The following is a 20,041-nucleotide window of genomic DNA, read 5'->3' as shown; positions in this document are numbered from 1 at the left end:
AAACAAGTGTTCCAGAATTGTTTGTGTTCAATTATGAGAAAACATGAACGATTGCTTGGTCGTTTAGTCACTGCGACCAATCTTCGATTATTTCAAATAATCGGACCACCACTAATGTGCATCAGTCCTAAAACAAGGTCGGCACTTGTGACCAGCACTCGACTTGCTAGAAATATCTTCAGGCAACTTTGTACACTTGTCTGAAGCCAGAGTCTAGTAGAAAAAACATTAGGTCCACTTAGATAAGCCCCAAAAGGTTATATGGTCTGTTTACAGTCTACTTGTGTGTTGTGAAGAGCTTTGTTGGGGGTTTGTTGAGCAAAACATTATTGTATATAATCTTAATTTATAGCACAGACATTCAACTTCTGTATTACAAGTGCAGCATTGTTTTGATGTGGAGTTTGAGACCATTAACATGATTATATACACATTTTGCTTCATAGGAACATATTTCCATTTAAAGATTGCTATAGACATGTCAAAGATGTCACACACTGTTGAAGTTGAAGGAACGTACGTAAATATTTCAAGTCCAAGGTTTGACAAGAAGGAATACGCTGAAACTAAGCTTTCAATTTAAGATAACTGGGAGTTCAACAAATCAAAGTTTAACTCAAGGGTGTTTGACAGTATCATATCGTTGGTTCCATGTCAAGTAAATACAGAATGATGCCATATAGAGACCACAGACTAGAGCCAACTGAACATCTTGTGTGTTCCCTAACTTCTTTTGAGTAGAATACATGTTTTTTAAACTTCAAGAACAAATACTGACTGCATCTCCAGGATGTTCAATGAGGTCACACTGGACCCACTTGTCAACACACTGATACGTAGAAGTTTCGACAAGATCACAGACACACATCACAAGAACACAGCGGTCAAGCCATTATGTCCTCCTCAGCTTGTATCTGATGACAGGGTTCTTGGGTGTGTGGATCATCGTGGAGAAGTCTATCTCAGGGAAGTAACCATCCACAAGGTCAAGTTCATACTTGCGGAGAACAGTGGACAGGATCGTCTTGATCTGGACATACGCAAAGGATTCCCCAATACAACGATGTCGGCCAGCGCCGAAGGGAATGTAGGCAAACTTCTCACTGTTAGCAACATCAGGGTCCAGGAATCTGTCAACAAGTTGTTCCATTAATATCAAGAGTTCTAGGGGGGATTTACCTGAATTCTAAATTAAGTTCCATTGACTGACAAAATGGGAAAAAATAATACTTTCTGGTGTATAATCAGCACTCCAACTCAACCCCCAAACCCAACCCACATACAAAATATCACAGCTGTTTGGAAGGGGATGCACATAATCCACACAATAACTTTCAGATATTATCAATATCAAGCAACTAAGAAAATAGCATGTCTACAAATCTGTCCTGAGTTATTCCTGATATTCATCCTCTTGATCACCAGGGCTCACATTTCAGTACGCCTACAATAACCCTTGGATCCATTTGTGGTTCTCGTGGTCTCAAATCCCAAACCCGATTAGATTTTCATAAGTCACGCTGATTTGCTACACTAGATGGTTAAAAGTACCAATCAGAATGGAAGTAACAAACTAACCTCAATGTTGGTTGGGCAAAAACACCAATATGGCAGTATGAGTTACCTCCCTTACCCATTTCCTTAGCCTGACTATGATGAGTCCGTAAAATAAGGAAAAGAGGTGTGACTCTCAAATAGTCTTACAGTTATAATGTGTGTCAGAGAAAAACAACCAGAGAATGAACCTGAAACATTTACAAGACTGAACAGTGACAACACATTAGGACATTAAAACCACCAAAACACTATATTCTTCTGTCCTTCTGGATACCTTGACATACTGAATCATGATAATGGCTTGTGCTAAATTCTATTCTCAGCTATATTTGCCACTAAATCTATCTGATACTATGTACTTGAGGCACTGATTACCAATACATCTCATTTCTGTCCAATCTGGATTGTCAGCTCTATTTAACCATGGTAACCGTGGAGAAGACACTTCTTCTTGACGTACCTGTCTGGGTCGTAGACACTGAAGTCTGTCCAGGTATCGGGGAGCTTGTGATTGGTTGTTGGGGAGACACAGATTTGGTGGCCTGGGGGGATTGTGAAACCAAGAATATTCTGAAAAAAATAACATATCAAATACTACTTAGAGAAAACCTTCACAATTAGTTTTCATGTTGCTTCCAGTTCTTGAAGCTTAACAAATTTGGCTTGCTTTAAACATTTGCATGACATCGGTACTAAAAACACAAATGTTCAAGGAATACAAATTGGATTCTTTTGTGTCTACAGTACCATAGAAAAAGGAAATACAAAGAATATGTGAAACTGTATGCAATAGACAGATGGGGATATCCTTGTCTGCATGTGCAGATTGAACATGCTGCATGAAATCTGACATGAACTGTCAACTAAGTGATTGTATGTTTTATCAAAATAGAAATATCAGATAAATCTTATGTAACAGGATATTTATCAGTCCCTGAAGACACTTTTGATGGGAAGTAACATCCTCAGTAAAACTTTCAAGGGGACATTTTTTCCAAGGATATTATTTCCAAAAGGTATTTCTGTAATATTTCTCATATGAATATTCTTTCCTCCGGAAACCATTTGACAGACAAATATATCTGTCTATTAGGACATTGCATACCTGTCAACTCTCACGCATTTGGCATGAGTCACACGCTTATTGACAAATGTCACGCCTCCAAATAATAATCTCACACATATCTGGTAGCCAAACATAATTTCAAAATTAATACGCATTTTCGTTCGTTTTTGCGTAAAGTTGAACATTGAAAGATAGCCTGAATGAACGAAGTACTAAAACGATGTTTATGCGAATGATTCGGCTTATTATTATTTATTAGCATGCATCTTTTAATGTCAAAATAATGCCACCAGAAGGCTCCAAATGCTCCTGAAAATCACTAAACTTCATTTTTCATTTGCCCCCCAGAGACCCCCCACCCGGGTGTCGCCCTCAACATGACCCCAGCTGGACCCCGGCTTATATTTTTCAGTCTCACTCCAAACCATCTTTAGGGGTTGACAGCTCTGACATTGGACATAACATTTTGCATCCTGGGCACAACTTCAGAATGTAAATGAACCATTATATGAATCTTTCAAATCACTATACCGTTGGTGCAAAGTTATATGAGTTATGTTCCCAAAACAGCTAAACTGATGGAAGGAGCCAATGAGCCCGTTTCAGTATTCCGCCTCATACCATTGTTGTTTTGGGGATTTTTGGGAGGGTGTGTGTAATTAACGTAGCTACTGGTTCTAACCTGCGGTGATTTGCACATCCTCATCATGGTCATAATGGGTGGTCGGAGTCGGAGTGTTTCCTTCAGACATCGGTCCAACAACTGAAGGTTTTTAGTGTCCTCGTAAGTCAGGGGAGGTAAATCTTCACCACACTCCTTCTTCTGTTCCTCATAAACACGATTCTGAAAGACCAAAGCTTATCAGAATAACCATCCATGATGGCCTAAAAGTCGGGCCGGGCCGGGCCAAGGCGGGCCAAATCTATTATTGGCTAATAAACCCATTAACGACAACCATGCCTATAATTAATCAATTCAACATACACTCATGATAATAATGATCAATCGGAAGCCACAAACGCGTACCATAATAACTTTATTACGAGTAAATCGGCTAAAATCCAGGAAGACGAGAGGCCTGTGAACTGGCTGACCGAGGTTACGTCTAAAAGTGGAATCGTTAAACGAAACGGGATTTAAAACGTATAAATATTTCAGCCAATTCCGATACACATTTCCGTTGGCCCGAAAATGTTTTTACATCTATATCCAATCACATACCACCCCATAAATTCACTATTCATCGTGTTAAAAGCATGCCCACATTTAAATGATACGATCTCTTCCCCACACTCTCAACATTATCTCGGCCACAATTTTCCGCCCGGCTTGGCTCGAGCCGTCAAAAGCAACTTAAACGTAACACACGTATCTTGAATTGTGTTTAATTCCATAGACTGGTATTATATCTACCTAAATATCGCTTTGTAATGTTATAAAATGCAACATGTAAAGATAACTGCTCCGTTAGAGTGAAGCCCTTGTCTCTCATTTTTCAACATAGCCTCAATCAAAAGTGTTTAGTCTCTGTTCAGCCCGACTTGGCCCGTGCTGTCAAAAACAACTTGCTCAAACCGACTTGGCCCGTGCTGTCAAAACAACTTAAACCTCACACATGTATCCTGAAGTGTGTTTAAATCCATAGATTAGTATTATATCTACGTACATATCACCTCACAGAGTCTCAAAGCGTAGTATTTGAAGCACCTTGCTCAAAGTGAAGCCCTATTTTCTATACATTCTCAACAAAGACACAGTATCACAAGCTTTCGGTCCGGCTTGGCCCAGGCGCTCAAACGCACCTTATCGCTCACAGATGTATCTTGAAATGTGTTTAAATCCATAGATTAGTACTATATCTACCTAAATATCACTTTGTAATGTTATCAAATACAACATGTACAGATAACTGGTTCGTTAAAGTTAGCCCTTTTCTCTCTCCATTCTCAACATAGCCTCAATCAAAAGTGTTTAGTCGCTGTTCAGCCCGACTTGGCCCGTGCTGTCAAAAACAACTTAAACCTCACACATGTATCTGGAAATGTGTTTATATCCATAGATTAGTGTTATATCTACCTACATATCACTTCACAGAGTCTCAAAGCGTAGTATTTGAAGCAAACACCTTGCTCAAAGTGAAGCCCTATTTTCTATACATTCTCAACAAAGACACAGTATCACAAGCTTTCGGTCCGACTTGGCCCAGGCGCTCAAACGCACCTTATACCTCACAGATGTATCTTGAAATGTGTCTAAATCCATAGATTAGTATTATATCTACCTAAATATCACTTTGTAATGTTATCAAATGCAACATGTAAAGATAACTGGTTCGTTAAAGTTAACCCTTTTCTCTCTACATTCTCAACATAGCCTCAATCAAAAGTGTTTAGTCTCTGTTCAGCCCGACTTGGCCCGGGCTCTCAAAAACAACTTAAACCTCACACATGTATCTGGAAATGGGTTAATATCCATAGATTGATATTATATCTACGTACATATCACTTCACAGAGTCTCAAAGCGTAGTATTTGAAGCAAAAACGTTGCTGAAAATGAAGCTCTCTTTTCTACATATTCTCAACAAAGACACAGTATCACAAGCGTTCGGTCCGGTTGGCCCGGGCTCTCAAAAACAACTTAAACCCCACACATATCTCCTGATTTGTGTTTAATTCCATAGATTAGTATTATATCTACCTAAATATCACCGTGTGATGTTACAAAATGCCACATGTAAAGAAAACTGCCCCTTTTCTCTCTCCATTCACAACATAGCCTCAATCAAAAGTGTTTAGTATCTGTTCGGCCCGACTTGGCCCGGGCTGTCAAAAACAACCTAAACCTCACACATGTATCTGGAAATGTGTTAATATCCATAGATTAGTATTATATCTACCTATAAACGTCTTTATAGAGTCTCAAAGCGTTGTATTTGAAGCAAACACGTTGCTTAAAGTGAAGTCCTATTTTCTATACATTCTCAACAAAGACACAGTATCACAAGCTTTTGGTCCGGCTTGGCCTGCGCTCTCAAACGCACCTTAAACCTCTCAGATGAATCTTGAAATGTGTTTAAAGCAATAGATTGGTATTATATCTACCTAAATACCTCTTTATTGAGGCTAAAAGCTTTGTACATGTATTTGAATCTAACACGTTGCTTAAAGTGAAGCCCAGTGTTCAATTATATATATAGAATTATTTATGCTTCCACTCGTGTTATGCTGCGTATGGGATGTTCTCCGTACATATTCCAGAGTATAATACTAATACCGATACAGATGGCAGACTGAAGCTATTTTCGTGATATGATTTACACATATAATTAACTTAATAAATATCAGAAGATATTATACCCAATTATATGACATGAAATGCTTGAAAGAGGTGGGGTTTTTTTTAGTGGTTCAGAATACAGGATGTTCTCCGTACAGTTTCCACAGTATAAACATCAATTCATACTAGTAGAGATATAGATAGCCGGTTGAAGCTATTCATGACATGATTTGAACATATCAGTCATTTAATAAATATCAGAAGGTATCAGCTAAAATGACTTGCCGTATGAGATGTTATGGTTATATAATTTGAACATACGAAAGTATGAAAACACATCCACGGCAATGACACTGTGTTGCCAAGCTCAGGCTCGGGAGAACATTGTTTTCACTGTGAGAGCTTTGCCAGAGGTTACTCGGAGATGCCGTTGCCGGATGTTGTAAACTTCAAGCGTTTCTGATAATCCTGTTTTCCTGAACACGCATACAGACAATAGAAGTATTAGAGAGAGAAGTGGGAGAAGTATGTTTTCATTAAATCCACAGTGTCTCGCCTAACTTTCTCCAAATGCATCCATATAAAACTGGCCGAGCTGGGCAGTAGCAGCCTATTTTCAAATCATCTGATCTTTACATGTTGCATTCGATAACATTACAAGGTGATATTTAGGTAGATATAATACCAATCTATGGATTTAAACACATTTCAAGATACATCTGTGAGGTATAAGGTGCGTTTGAGCGCCCGGGCCAAGCCGCACCGAAAGCTTGTGATACTGTGTCTTTGTTGAGAATGTATAGAAAATAGGGCTTCACTTTGAGCAAGGTGCTTCAAATACTACGCTTTGAGACTCTGTGAAGTGATATGTAGGTAGATAATACCAAGCTATGTGTTAAAACACAAATCAGGATACATGTGTGAGGTTTAAGTTGTTTTTGAGAGCCCGGGCCAAGTTGGGCTGAACAGAGACTAAACACTTTTGATTGAGGCTATGTTGAGAATGTAGAGAGAAAAGGGCTAACTTTAACGAACCAGTTATCTTTACATGTTGCATTTGATAACATTACAAAGTGATATTTAGGTAGATATAATACTTATCTATGGGTTTAAACACATTTCAAGATACATATGTGAGGTATAAGGTGCGTTTGAGCGCCCGGGCCAAGCCAGACCGAAAGCTTGTGATACTGTGTCTTTGTTGAGAATGTATAGAAAATAGGGCTTCACTTTGAGCAAGGTGTTTGCTTCAAATACTACGCTTTGAGACTCTGTGAAGTGATATGTAGGTAGATATAACACTAATCTATGGATATAAACACATTTCCAGATACATGTGTGAGGTTTAAGTTGTTTTTGACAGCACGGGCGAAGCCGGGCCGAACAGAGACTAAACACTTTTGATTGAGGCTATGTTGAGAATGGAGAGAGAAAAGGGCTTCACTTAAACGAACCAGTTTTCTTTACATGTGGCATTTTGTAACATCACACATTGATATTTAGGTAGATATAATACTAATCTATGGATTCAAATACAAATCAGAATACATGTGTGGGGTTTAAGTTGTTTTTGAGAGCCCGGGCCAAGCCGGACCGAACGCTTGTGATACAGTGTCTTTGTTGGAATATGTAGAAGAGATAGCTTCACTTTCAGCAACGTTTTTGCTTCAAATACTACGCTTTGAGACTCTGTGAGGTGATATGTACGTAGATATAATACTAATCTATGGATATTAACACATTTCCAGATACATGTGTGAGGTTTAAGTTGTTTTTGACAGCCCGGGCCAAGTCGGGCCGAACAGATACTAAACACTTTTGATTGAGGCTATGTTGTGAATGGAGAGAGAAAAGGGCTTCACTTTAACGGAGCAGTTTTCTTTACATGTGGCATTTTGTAACATCACACATTGATATTTAGGTAGATATAATACTAATCTATGGAATTAAACACAAATCAGGACATATGTGTGGGGTTTAAGTTGTTTTTGAGATCCCGAGCCAAGGCGGACCGAACGCTTGTGATACTGTGTCTTTGTTGAGAATATGTAGAAAAGAGAGCTTCACTTTCAGCAACGTTTTTGCTTCAAATACTACGCTTTGAGACTCTGTGAAGTGATATGTAGGTAGATATATTACTAATCTATGGATATATACACATTTCAAGATACACGTGTGAGGTTTAAGTTGTTTTTGACAGCACGGGCCAAGTCGGGCCGAACAGAGACTAAACACTTTTGATTGCGGATTTTGTTTTCCGAGGACTTTATTTTCCTAAATCGTTGGGAATGGAGAGAGAAAGGGGCTTCACTTTTACTTTACTTTATGAAGTGGTATTTAGGTAGATATAATACCATTGTGTTTCATGTGTATTAGTAAAATAAGCATATGCATACGCGCTGGCTATCTGATTTGGGCTATTGTTTACAATGAAAACACATAAGAATTTTTGTGTTTGTGATTTCAAATACTTCTTTTCTTTTAATATACATAATCATGTCATATTTGCCCATTGACACTCGCCGATATCCACGTCTCTTTTAACATAAACATCCTGTGCTGATTCAGCCTGAGACGATAAAGGTTAATTAGGGAACCCCAATATCTTAATTAAGGAAAGAAAAGCAGTCAAAACACTGTCACTTCCTGCCCAGGACCCCCGGATGTCACACGCTAAGAGAAGTAAGCAACCTTCCCCCATAGACATATCAAGGAAAACACATAACAACAAGACGGTGTCTTTTCTACGGGAATCTCGGTATGTAGTCATTGTTGTTGTGTGGGTTTTTTCACCATTAACTATACATTTTCAAACTATGCATTTGTGAAGGCAGGAAGTGTATCGACCCAAATGTGCAGGTTTCGTTTTAATATTCTGCAATCCATTTTTAGTATTACCCGGTGGTCCGGCCCGGCCCGACTTTTCTTGGCCCGACTTTTAGGCCATCCCCAGCTGCAGGGAACCTATGGCAGTAAGTATGAGTCAAATATATCCTTAATACATTTGGATTAAAAAAACAGATTATTACCATGTGTGTTCTGAACTGTAAATGTCCTCATATCAGAGAAATACAAGTCACCTCTACAAAACCATAAAACTGTTTCTGTTTCGGTATGTATAATACATGAAATTGTAAATTTGAAAATCCAACTTGGAATTCTGTGCAGAGAGCTACTGCAGACTTGGGCTCCATGCCGGCCTGTGAGACTACTGACTTGTAGATGACATCAAGTAACGATTCTATTCTCCTCACCTGCAGTTGTTTGTCTTTAGCCAGGAAGAAGCTGAGCCAGGCGGTTGTGGTGGAGGACGTATGCTGGCCAGCCAGGAGCAGCCCGATGCACATCCCGGCAACCTCGTCATTCGTGGGGTAGCTGCCGTCTCTGCACAGAGAAAAAACAAACTATCCATACCTTGTATATAGGCGAGTGAGTGAGTGACTGAGTTTAGTTTTATGCCGCACTCAGCAATATTCCAGGTATATGGTGGTGGTCTGTAATATAATCGAGTCCTGACCAGACAATCAAGTGATCAACAGCATGAGCAGCAATCTATGCAATCGGGATATGATGACATGTGCCAACCAATTCAGCGAGCCTGACTACCCAATCCTGTTAGTCGCCTCTTACGATAAGCATGGGTTACTGAATATCAATTCTAACCCAGATTTTCACGGGTATGGTTATATGGAATATGGTTCAACCTTAACAGCTTTGAATCACCACTGTGAGTGAGTGAGTGAGTGAGTGAGTGAGTGAGTGAGTGAGTGAGTGAGGATGGTTTTACGCCGCTTTTAGCAATACCCCATCAATATCACGGAGGGGGACACCAGAAATGGGCTTCACACATTGTACCCATGTGGGGAATCAAACCCGGGTCTTCGGTAATGAGCGGACGCTTTAACCATTGGGGTACCCAATGCCCCTCCCCACTGGGAGAGGAACACCAGATACTGGTTACCAATATTTCCCAGAATCCCCTAAATGGCAACCAGTGGATACTGTCTTGGAATCCCACTTTGAGTTCAGACAGATTCTGTCTTTGCAGTGTGTAACTTCTGTGAACCAGATTCAGTTTGATGCCCTACATGCTTACTTGTATGGGGAGTCTATGAGAGTCTGCAGCATATCGTCATGTGATTCCTTGGATTGGCGCCGGGCCTCGATCACCTTGTAGAACATCTTTTTCACCTCCATATGCGCCCGGTCACGTTTCCTAAAAAGCACAAGTTACAGTCAGTGCTGTGTTTCTGCAACAACTGGAATTATAGACACAATTTTCAACAATAAACATGCTAAAGGATGACTGCATTCGACGAGAAAAAACAACTGACATGAAAGTTGACAATGTCATGTGAGTCTAGCATCTATATAAGTAAATAAGTGACATAATTTTCTCCAGGTGAAATGCACAACAGATTATATAATATTTAGGAACCAATATACAAAAGATGGATTTCATCACATTTCTGGGCCCACTTGCACAAAGCGATCTCAGCACTATGATGATCGTAACTCCCATATTCTAACACAGACTTATACCGGTCTTAGCTCTAAGCTCTAAGCTTTGTGCAAGTGGGCCCTGGACTTTTCACTATGGAGCCCCCAAAAAAAAAAACAACAAAAAAAATAAATAGAAATACAACAACACATAAAATAAAATAGCAAAAACAAGAAAATCCAGGGTGACAGGGTCTCAAGTCCATACCGGAAGCTTGGAAATGGCAGCCATCCTGGGAGAAGCCAGGCGAGATGTGAGAAGCCTCCATCCAGGTCCCAGTACAGCTGGGCCACTTTCTCATCCAGGATAGATCTGATCTCCTCACCTGGAACAGTCATCATTATGATCATCATGGGTGGGTGGTTTAGGATAGGGTCAGTCGGATAACCAGAAACGGACATATTTTTTTGGGTGGAGGGCCTAACTTGACCTGTAACTAAGGTAGCATCACAAAGATAATAATATTGATACATCTAAATCCAAAACTGAAGCATATTGCTTAAAACAATCAAGCATGTAAAACATAAATTCCATAGAAGTAACTGATAATCATAATAACACACAAGTCATAATCCACCCAAAGCTTATTTGCATAACTTTTAATCACAGTCCTAGCAATGGGAGACTTCAGAAGAATCTAATCACTGTCATCTCTCTGAGTTTTTAAGTTTGTACACTTACCATGGAGACACCTGCTTGCAGTCAATATGATCAGCTCTGACAGAGCCTTGAAAAAATCTGAAACATTAATAGGCAGCTTGGTAACCACTGTAACATGCAAAACTATTCATGATGTTCAAATTTCTCACTGTCATTTGTTCCTGACTTCAGAGGTTGAATTTAACATCGAATTTAAACATTTTAAGTAATAATGTTAAACTAAATATTAAAGCCTTTTTCTATTCACTGGTCATGGAATGAATGAAATACCTGTCTACAAAGCCATAACAGCAGTCAATGGAAAATGTTTACAAGTTTTACTGACACTTACTGCAGCTTCTTTGAGTGGTATTTTAGAAGCTGGGAAGTACAAAATTGACAAACTTTATGAATAACAATAATAATATTTGTAATAAAGAAGTTGTTATCCATAAAGTATGTCAATTTTGCACTTACTGCAGATAAGGGATATTTTTGTGTGGTATGTATGAGAGACTTTCAATAAAGTGAACTAAGAACATTTTTACAACTGTTTTGCTGTTATCCTGATGAGTTTATGTTGGTGTGATGGACTTTTTTGTCAGACAGTATATTTTCTCGGACACTGCTTCGAAACAAATCTTCTCTTTGAAAAATGGAAATGAACAGTTTCTTTTGTCTATTCGCAATACATTTATCTGAGGACATCCATGATGTTCAATGAATGATTTCATTCCTAATTGTAAATCCTGAATCATATTTTATTTCCGTATTTTCCATAATCCAAGCACTCTAATAATAGCTCTTTCCCACCATGTTTTATACTCAACACTTACCATGCTCTCCCCTTTTCACCCCATCTCTCGAAATACTTGATGGTCTCTTCTTCAATCATAGGGATGTGTTCCCTGAACCTTGCAATATTCAGTCCAGTCTTAAACATTTTCTTCTGTTCCAGAAACCTCTGACAACATAAGGTAACCATACAATTTCAAACAGACATACAAAGACCTGACTGACCAGCTGAATGAGAATTTTTCTTCAAGTGATATGAATCAAACTAAGACAGGAATCAGACTTGTGTTCGACAGTGTCTGGCCTTGTTCACAATATAATATCAATCCATGATTATCAATCCAGATTTTTTATCAACATTTAAAGACCACATCCAAAAACCACAATACTGCGACATTACTAAACGACACTTGTTCATAATGGGAATCAGTTGAATGGGTACTCTGTGTACTTGTAAATGCTCAGGTAAAAATCCATGAGTTTGTCTCTTCTAATATTTCACATATTTAGTCATTAATTAAACATGTTTAATATTAAATTGTCATCATTGGAGTAAAGGACATTTCTCATAAAAGACAGCATAAACTATTAGTAGAACTTACAGCATTAGAACAATCGTAGGCAACACCTTTACCAAACACTGGTGTGGTGAGTCGACTGTAAACTTCCTCGGCATTGAGGTTTTCATTGCGGCTGTTGAAGAACAGCGCTGACGACTCGGAGCCAATGAGGTATGTGAAGGTCTTTCCCACCATGGTGAAGCTAAACACTGGCCCATACTGAAATATCACATCGACTAACATTAAACAGAGGCTAGTACTGAACATCACATCGACTAACATTAAACAGAGGCTAGTACTGAAACATCACATCGACTAACATTAAACAGAGGCTAGTACTGAAACATCACATCGACTAACATTAAACAAAGGCTAGTACTAAAACATCACATCGACTAACATTAAACAAAGGCTAGTACTAAAACATCACATCGACTAACATTAAACAAAGGCTAGTACTGAAACATCACATCGACTAACATTAAACAAAGGCTAGTACTGAAACATCACATCGACTAACATTAAACAAAGGCTAGTACTAAAACATCACATCGACTAACATTAAACAAAGGCTAGTACTGAAACATCACATCGACTAACATTAAACGGAGGCTAGTACTGAAACATCACATCGACTAACATTAAACGGAGGCTTGTACTGAAACATCACATCGACTAACATTAAACAAAGGCTAGTACTGAAACATCACATCGACTAACATTAAACAAAGGCTAGTACTGAAACATCACATCGACTAACATTAAACAAAGGCTAGTACTGAAACATCACATCGACTAACATTAAACAAAGGCTAGTACTAAAACATCACATCGACTAACATTAAACAAAGGCTAGTACTGAAACATCACATCGACTAACATTAAACGGAGGCTAGTACTGAAACATCACATCGACTAACATTAAACGGAGGCTTGTACTGAAACATCACATCGACTAACATTAAACAAAGGCTAGTACTGAAACATCACATCGACTAACATTAAACAAAGGCTAGTACTGAAACATCACATCGACTAACATTAAACAGAGGCTAGTACTGAAACAACACACCGACTAACATTAAACGGAGGCTTGTACTGAAACATCACATCGACTAACATTAAACAAAGGCTAGTACTGAAACATCACATCGACTAACATTAAACGGAGGCTAGTACTGAAACATCTCATCGACTAACATTAAACGGAGGCTAGTACTGAAACATCACATCGACTAACATTAAACAAAGGCTAGTACTGAACATCACATCGACTAACATTAAACAGAGGCTACTATTGAAACAACACCTCGACTAACATTAAACAGAGGCTAGTACTGAAACATCACATCGACTAACATTAAACAGAGGCTAGTACTGAAACATCACATCGACTAACATTAAACAAAGGCTAGTACTGAAACATCACATCGACTAACATTAAACAAAGGCTAGTACTGAAACATCACATCGACTAACATTAAACAGAGGCTAGTACTGAAACATCACATCGACTAACATTAAACAGAGGCTAGTACTGAAACATCACATCGACTAACATTAAACAGAGGCTAGTACTGAAACATCACATCGACTAACATTAAACAAAGGCTAGTACTAAAACATCACATCGACTAACATTAAATGGAGGCTAGTATTGAAACAACACACCGACTAACATTAAACAGAGGCTAGTACTGAAACATCACATCGACTAACATTAAACAAAGGCTAGTACTGAAACATCACATCGACTAACATTAAACAGAGGCTAGGACTGAAACATCACATCGACTAACATTAAACAGAGGCTACTACTGAAACATCACATCGACTAACATTAAACAGAGGCTACTACTGAAACATCACATCGACTAACATTAAACGGAGGCTTGTACTGAAACAACACCTTGACTAACATTAAACAGAGGCTAGTACTGAAACATCTCATCGACTAACATTAAACGGAGGCTAGTACTGAAACATCACATCGACTAACATTAAACAAAGGCTAGTACTGAACATCACATCGACTTACATTAAACAGAGGCTACCATTGAAACAACACCTTGACTAACATTAAACAGAGGCTAGTACTGAAACATCACATCGACTAACATTAAACAGAGGCTAGTACAGAAACATCACATCGACTAACATTAAATGGAGGCTAGTATTGAAACAACACACCGACTAACATTAAACGGAGGCTTAGCCGCTAGTACTGAAACATCACAATGACTATCAATTAACGGAGGTCTGTACTGAAACACCCAATTCTGTAATCATACCTTTTGACAATACATTACCTAGACATTACCTAAACATACATAATCAATTAAAGGTAGATCTTGATGGGTTATTTTACTGTTTAATGCAGCTCTTGATTACATTCCATCCATTTGATGACAGCCTGTAAATAATCCAGTCAGGATAGACAATCCAGTGATTGATGTGAACACAATTCCTGCCATCAGGATTCATGACCTGTAAATCAACCTTGCCATCAAGGAGGACTATTAGATCCTTTAGATCTATTAGATCTATTAGGTTCCTTCTTACAACAACCACTAGTTGCTGTGGACCTCTTCTACTCCAGTATCTCCAGGGGTCAATCTCACACTAGTGACTAACTATCCTCTGGGATTTAAGCTCAGAATTAATTCTCCACACATAACTCTTGATATAGAAACCAGGTAACGTCTGGAACAGTGGGTCAGAATGTATTTTGACTTGGCTAATTAAATTAAATCATGCCATGTTGATGTGGATCAATGCTCATCCTTTCAGTTAGACCCATGAATATCCGGGTTAGAATTGATGTTCAGAAACTCATGCTTGTTGTAAGAGGTGACTAAGGGGATCGGGTGGTCAGGCTCACTGACACAGTTGACATACGTCATCATATCCAAATTGCATAGACCAATGCTCATGCTTTTGATCACTGGATTGTTTGGTCCAGACTTCATTATGTAAAGACCGCCGCCATATAGATGGAATATTGCTGAGTGGGGCGTTTAACAACAAACCAACCTTTCAGTTTCACATGTGTCTGGTCAAGACTTTATCATTTACAGGCTGCTGTGAAATAGCTAGTATGATGCAGAGTTTATCAATTTACACTCATCCTTACTACGGGTACTGGAATCTATGACCGTAGAACTTACTTGTTTGTAGGCTGCTACAAGAAACTCTATGGGACTTTGTCCAAAGCTGACAGCTTGACCCAGAAACGGTATTACGGAAGGTATATGAGGTGGCAGGTTCTCCTGAAATCATCACAAGTAGGAATGTTATCCTGAGTAAACATTCCATCATGTCACATCATATAATGTTCATTGCCATGGTAAGCTTAACAAATGTAAATGTTTCTGACGCATTAAATTTAAGTAAAATCTTAGCATCAGTACCCATATCTGATGTGTTTGCAAAATTATTGACACTTCTTGTACATGGTAAAGTAAAGTAAACAATTTCAGAAGTGATCAAAACCATGACAAATGTTTGCCAAAGGTTAGCATTCACTGATTAATATCAGTATGTGGTGTGACAGTTAGTCTGACAGTTACTGTCACCCTTTTTAACAGACAAACGTGAACTATACAGCCAAACGATTTATAGGGTACATCGACTGAGTGGGGACACTGCGTGCTTACTAAAACAAATTCCGTGACGGAGTCGAAGAAGACACTGACAAGTCCCAGTCATTGAAAAAACGACAACTTGAAAATTTTAATATTTTTAAATTACCTGTTTCTTTTCGATTAAAGCCCTCATTGCCATTAGGGCACTCAGTACCACCGTCGTTGTTATCAGAGCGGCCGTCGCTGAGTTGATTTCCTTCATGTGTTCAATGACACCACCAACCATCGACATTGTATCCTCGGTCGCCATTGCTGTAATATCTCAGCTGCCTTGTGGCTGGCCACCTCTATGTATTGACAGATAATCGGATGAGATGTCACATTAACTGCACGATTCTTTGCCTTGCATGTTGAAAACAGCCGAGGGCCTGACAACACCGGACCCGGATACGCTTCCGACAAAGTAGTTCTCTACTGATAGAAGTGTTCATTTCAAACTCCAAGAGAAAGTATATATTAAACGTTTTGAGATATAAGAATAGTATATATTTCCTTATACAAATGATATTTGAGTTCATGATAAAACGTTCTTCTGCATGGATTGTATTTCCTAAAATTACTACGCCGCTAGCAGACGCTCCGTAAACACTTAAAACTATTTTCATTGGTCGGGAGTTCTCTCCTCATGTGGGATTGAAACTGTCAGACGTTTCTTATCAAGTCAGCTGATTTATCCAAGGCTCAACAATGCACGTACACCGCACAGCGAATATGACAATATGTTTTGAAAATTCTGATATCCAGATCATATCAAAACATAAATCTGTTATTAATCACATTGAACTTTATGTTACAGCCTAGCTCAAAATATTGTTTGTGTACAAGGCCAGTTAATATCGCGGCGGTGGTGTAGCTTTGTGGTTAAAGCGTTCGCTCGTCACGTAGAAGACCAGGGTTCGATTTCCCACATGGGCACAATGTGTGAAGCCCATTACTACTTACTAGTTTCCACCGATATTGCTGGAATATTGCTAAAAGCGGCGTAAAACTTAACTTACTCACTCACTCACTCACTCAGGAAATATTGATACACTAGTTTGCAAAAATAACAATATGTTATTGTCCTATGTGTCCTTCGAGTGAGATGTATCAGCTTTTTGTGTGTGTACTGCTACATATGCCCGTGGTCGATATCGTGGAATCATTAGTCCCCCGACCTTGGGCCTGGCACTGGTTACACAGTATGTGGGCATAAAACGTACGTAAAATCTCCCTGATAATAGATCGACTTCACTTATTTATATCCAAGAACCCCTATCACATATATTGAACGTGTCATTGGTCAGCGTGCGCATCCAGTGTGTGAATATATTTGTTATCGTACAGTTGGGGAGAATAGTCATTTTTCTCGCGGACCTAAATATTTTTTTAGGGTCCCTGATTTTCCGAATGTAGAGACGCTCTGTTTTCCAAAACCAATGGGTCAGTGGCGCGATGGGGTAGCCAAGTGGTTAAAGCGTTCGGTCGTCATACCGAAAACTCGGGCTCGATGCCCGACATGGGTACAGTGCGTGAAGCCCACTACTGGTGTCCCCGCCGTGATATTGCTGAGGGCGGCGTAAAACTAAATTCACTTACTCCAAAAGCAAGGGTTCCGGGAAAGAAAATGAGACTTGACATGGAGGTTTAATCCGCCTTCTAATTAGAACATAGAAGGATCCTGGCATAGGTTGTGAGGTAAAACTCGTGAAGATGCCAAGCTCATTTTTGTACGCGGGATGTCATGCGATGGATGCCAATATTTCAATATTGATTTTTTTTTGGTCCATTTATTTTTACTCCCTTCGGTTATTTTTCTCAGAGTGACAAATAATATAATCCCACTCTTATGTATCATGTACCAGATGTGTAGTCTAATACGACCCACGAATTCATCAAATGGACCCAAGACAGATTCAGTGGTATACCGGCCGCCTAGTGGTATACCGGCCGCCTAGTGGTATACCGGATGCCTAGTGGTATACCAGACGCCTAGAGATTAGTGGTTGGTATTCTCATACTCATGATGGACAGGGGCTCCATATACTGGGAGTATCAATGCATATAGATGGATGAAGCCGTCTTAGCTCACCTGAACCATGTCCAAACATTCACGGGAAGCACAGGTATGTAGTGCATGTAATTAAGCTGTACTTGCAAGAAGTGACCATCAAGATCCTAATCTAAAGCTTTCACTTGCCAGCTTCATCCAAACTGAGAGCTTTTCCTCTGCCGTCAAGATTCAAATCCAGAATTTTCCCCTGTCATCAAGATCCTAATCCAGACTTTTCCCCTATCACCAAGATCCAAATCCAGTGCTTTCCCCTGTCATCAAGATCCAAATCCAGAGCTTTCCCCTATCATCAAGATCCAGATCCAGAGCTTTCCCCTGTCATCAAGATCCAAATCCAAAGCTTTCCCCTGTCATCAAGATCCAAATCCAAAGCTTTCCCCTGTCATCAAGATCCAAATCCAGAGCTTTCCCCTGTCATCAAGATCCAAATCCAGAGCTTTCACCTCTCATCAAGATCCAAATCCAAAGCTTTCCCCTGCCGTAAATGTTCAAATCCTGAGCTTTCCCCTGTCATCAAGATCCAAATCCAGAGCTTTCCCCTATCGTCCAGATCCAGATCGAGAGCTTTCCCCTGTCATCAAGATCCAAATCCAGAGCTTTCCCCTGTCATCAAGATCCAAATCCAGAGCTTTCACCTCTCATCAAGATCCAAATCCAGAGCTTTCCCCTGTCATCAAGATCCAAATCCAGAGCTTTCAACAAACATCAAGATCCAAATCCAAAGCTTTCCCCTGCCGTCAATGTTCAAATCCAGAGCTTTCCCCTGTCATCAAGATCCAGATCGAGAGCTTTCCCCTGTCATCAAGATCCAAATCCAGAGCTTTCCCCTGTCATCAAGATCCAAATCCTGAGCTTTCCCCTGTCATCAAGATCCAAATCCAGAGCTTTCCCCTGTCATCAAGATCCAAATCCAGAGCTTTCCCCTGTCATCAAGATCCAAATCCAAAGCTTTCCCCTGTCATCAAGATCCAAATCCAGAGCTTTCCCCTATCATCAAGATCCAGATCCAGAGCTTTCCCCTGTCATCAAGATCCAAATCCAAAGCTTTCCCCTGTCATCAAGATCCAAATCCAAAGCTTTCCCCTGTCATCAAGATCCAAATCCAGAGCTTTCCCCTGTAATCAAGATCCAAATCCAGAGCTTTCACCTCTCATCAAGATCCAAATCCAAAGCTTTCCCCTGCCGTAAATGTTCAAATCCTGAGCTTTCCCCTGTCATCAAGATCCAAATCCAGAGCTTTCCCCTATCGTCCAGATCCAGATCGAGAGCTTTCCCCTGTCATCAAGATCCAAATCCAGAGCTTTCCCCTGTCATCAAGATCCAAATCCTGAGCTTTCCCCTGTCATCAAGATCCAAATCCAGAGCTTTCCCCTGTCATCAAGATCCAAATCCAGAGCTTTCACCTCTCATCAAGATCCAAATCCAGAGCTTTCACCTATCATCAAGATCCAAATCCAAAGCTTTCCCCTGCCGTCAATGTTCAAATCCAGAGCTTTCCCCTGTCATCAAGATCCAGATCGAGAGCTTTCCCCTGTCATCAAGATCCAAATCCAGAGCTTTCCCCTGTCATCAAGATCCAACTCCTGAGCTTTCCCCTGTCATCAAGATCCAAATCCAGAGCTTTCCCCTGTCATCAAGATCCAAATCCAGAGCTTTCCCCTGTCATCAAGATCCAAATCCAGAGCTTTCCCCTGTCATCAAGATCCAAATCCAGAGCTTTCCCCTGTCATCAAGATCCAAATCCAGAGCTTTCACCTATCATCAAGATCCAAATCCAAAGCTTTCCCCTGTCATCAAGATCCAGAACTAAAGCTGTCTCATGTGTCTCTGCGTCTTCCATGGTTGTCACAGTGGTTACAACCGCAATGATCACTGTTGCATGTTATAATGCTGAAAAACAAACATCCAGATGAAGACCATGGATTTTACACTCAGTTGATCCCTTATA

General features: G+C 39.7%; 1 protein-coding gene across 1 annotated transcript; it reads right to left on the bottom strand.

Annotated features, from left to right (window-relative positions):
- Positions 1-433: 433 nt before the first annotated feature.
- On the bottom strand, positions 434-16,429 carry LOC124283256 (lanosterol 14-alpha demethylase-like). The gene is given in 11 exon segments (XM_046719286.1): positions 434-1,130; positions 2,018-2,127; positions 3,306-3,467; positions 9,156-9,285; positions 9,998-10,117; positions 10,610-10,727; positions 11,084-11,159; positions 11,874-12,005; positions 12,439-12,615; positions 15,564-15,665; positions 16,147-16,429. Coding segments are annotated over 11 exon segments (1,509 nt in total). The 5' UTR covers positions 16,291-16,429; the 3' UTR covers positions 434-892.
- Positions 16,430-20,041: the final 3,612 nt, after the last annotated feature.

This window comes from Haliotis rubra, unplaced genomic scaffold (genome assembly GCF_003918875.1).
Source record: "Haliotis rubra isolate DU_JTF1 unplaced genomic scaffold, ASM391887v1 Scf311, whole genome shotgun sequence".
NCBI lineage: Eukaryota > Metazoa > Mollusca > Gastropoda > Lepetellida > Haliotidae > Haliotis > Haliotis rubra.
Note: the sequence above shows the minus strand (reverse complement) of the source record. Positions and strands in the feature narration are given on the sequence as shown.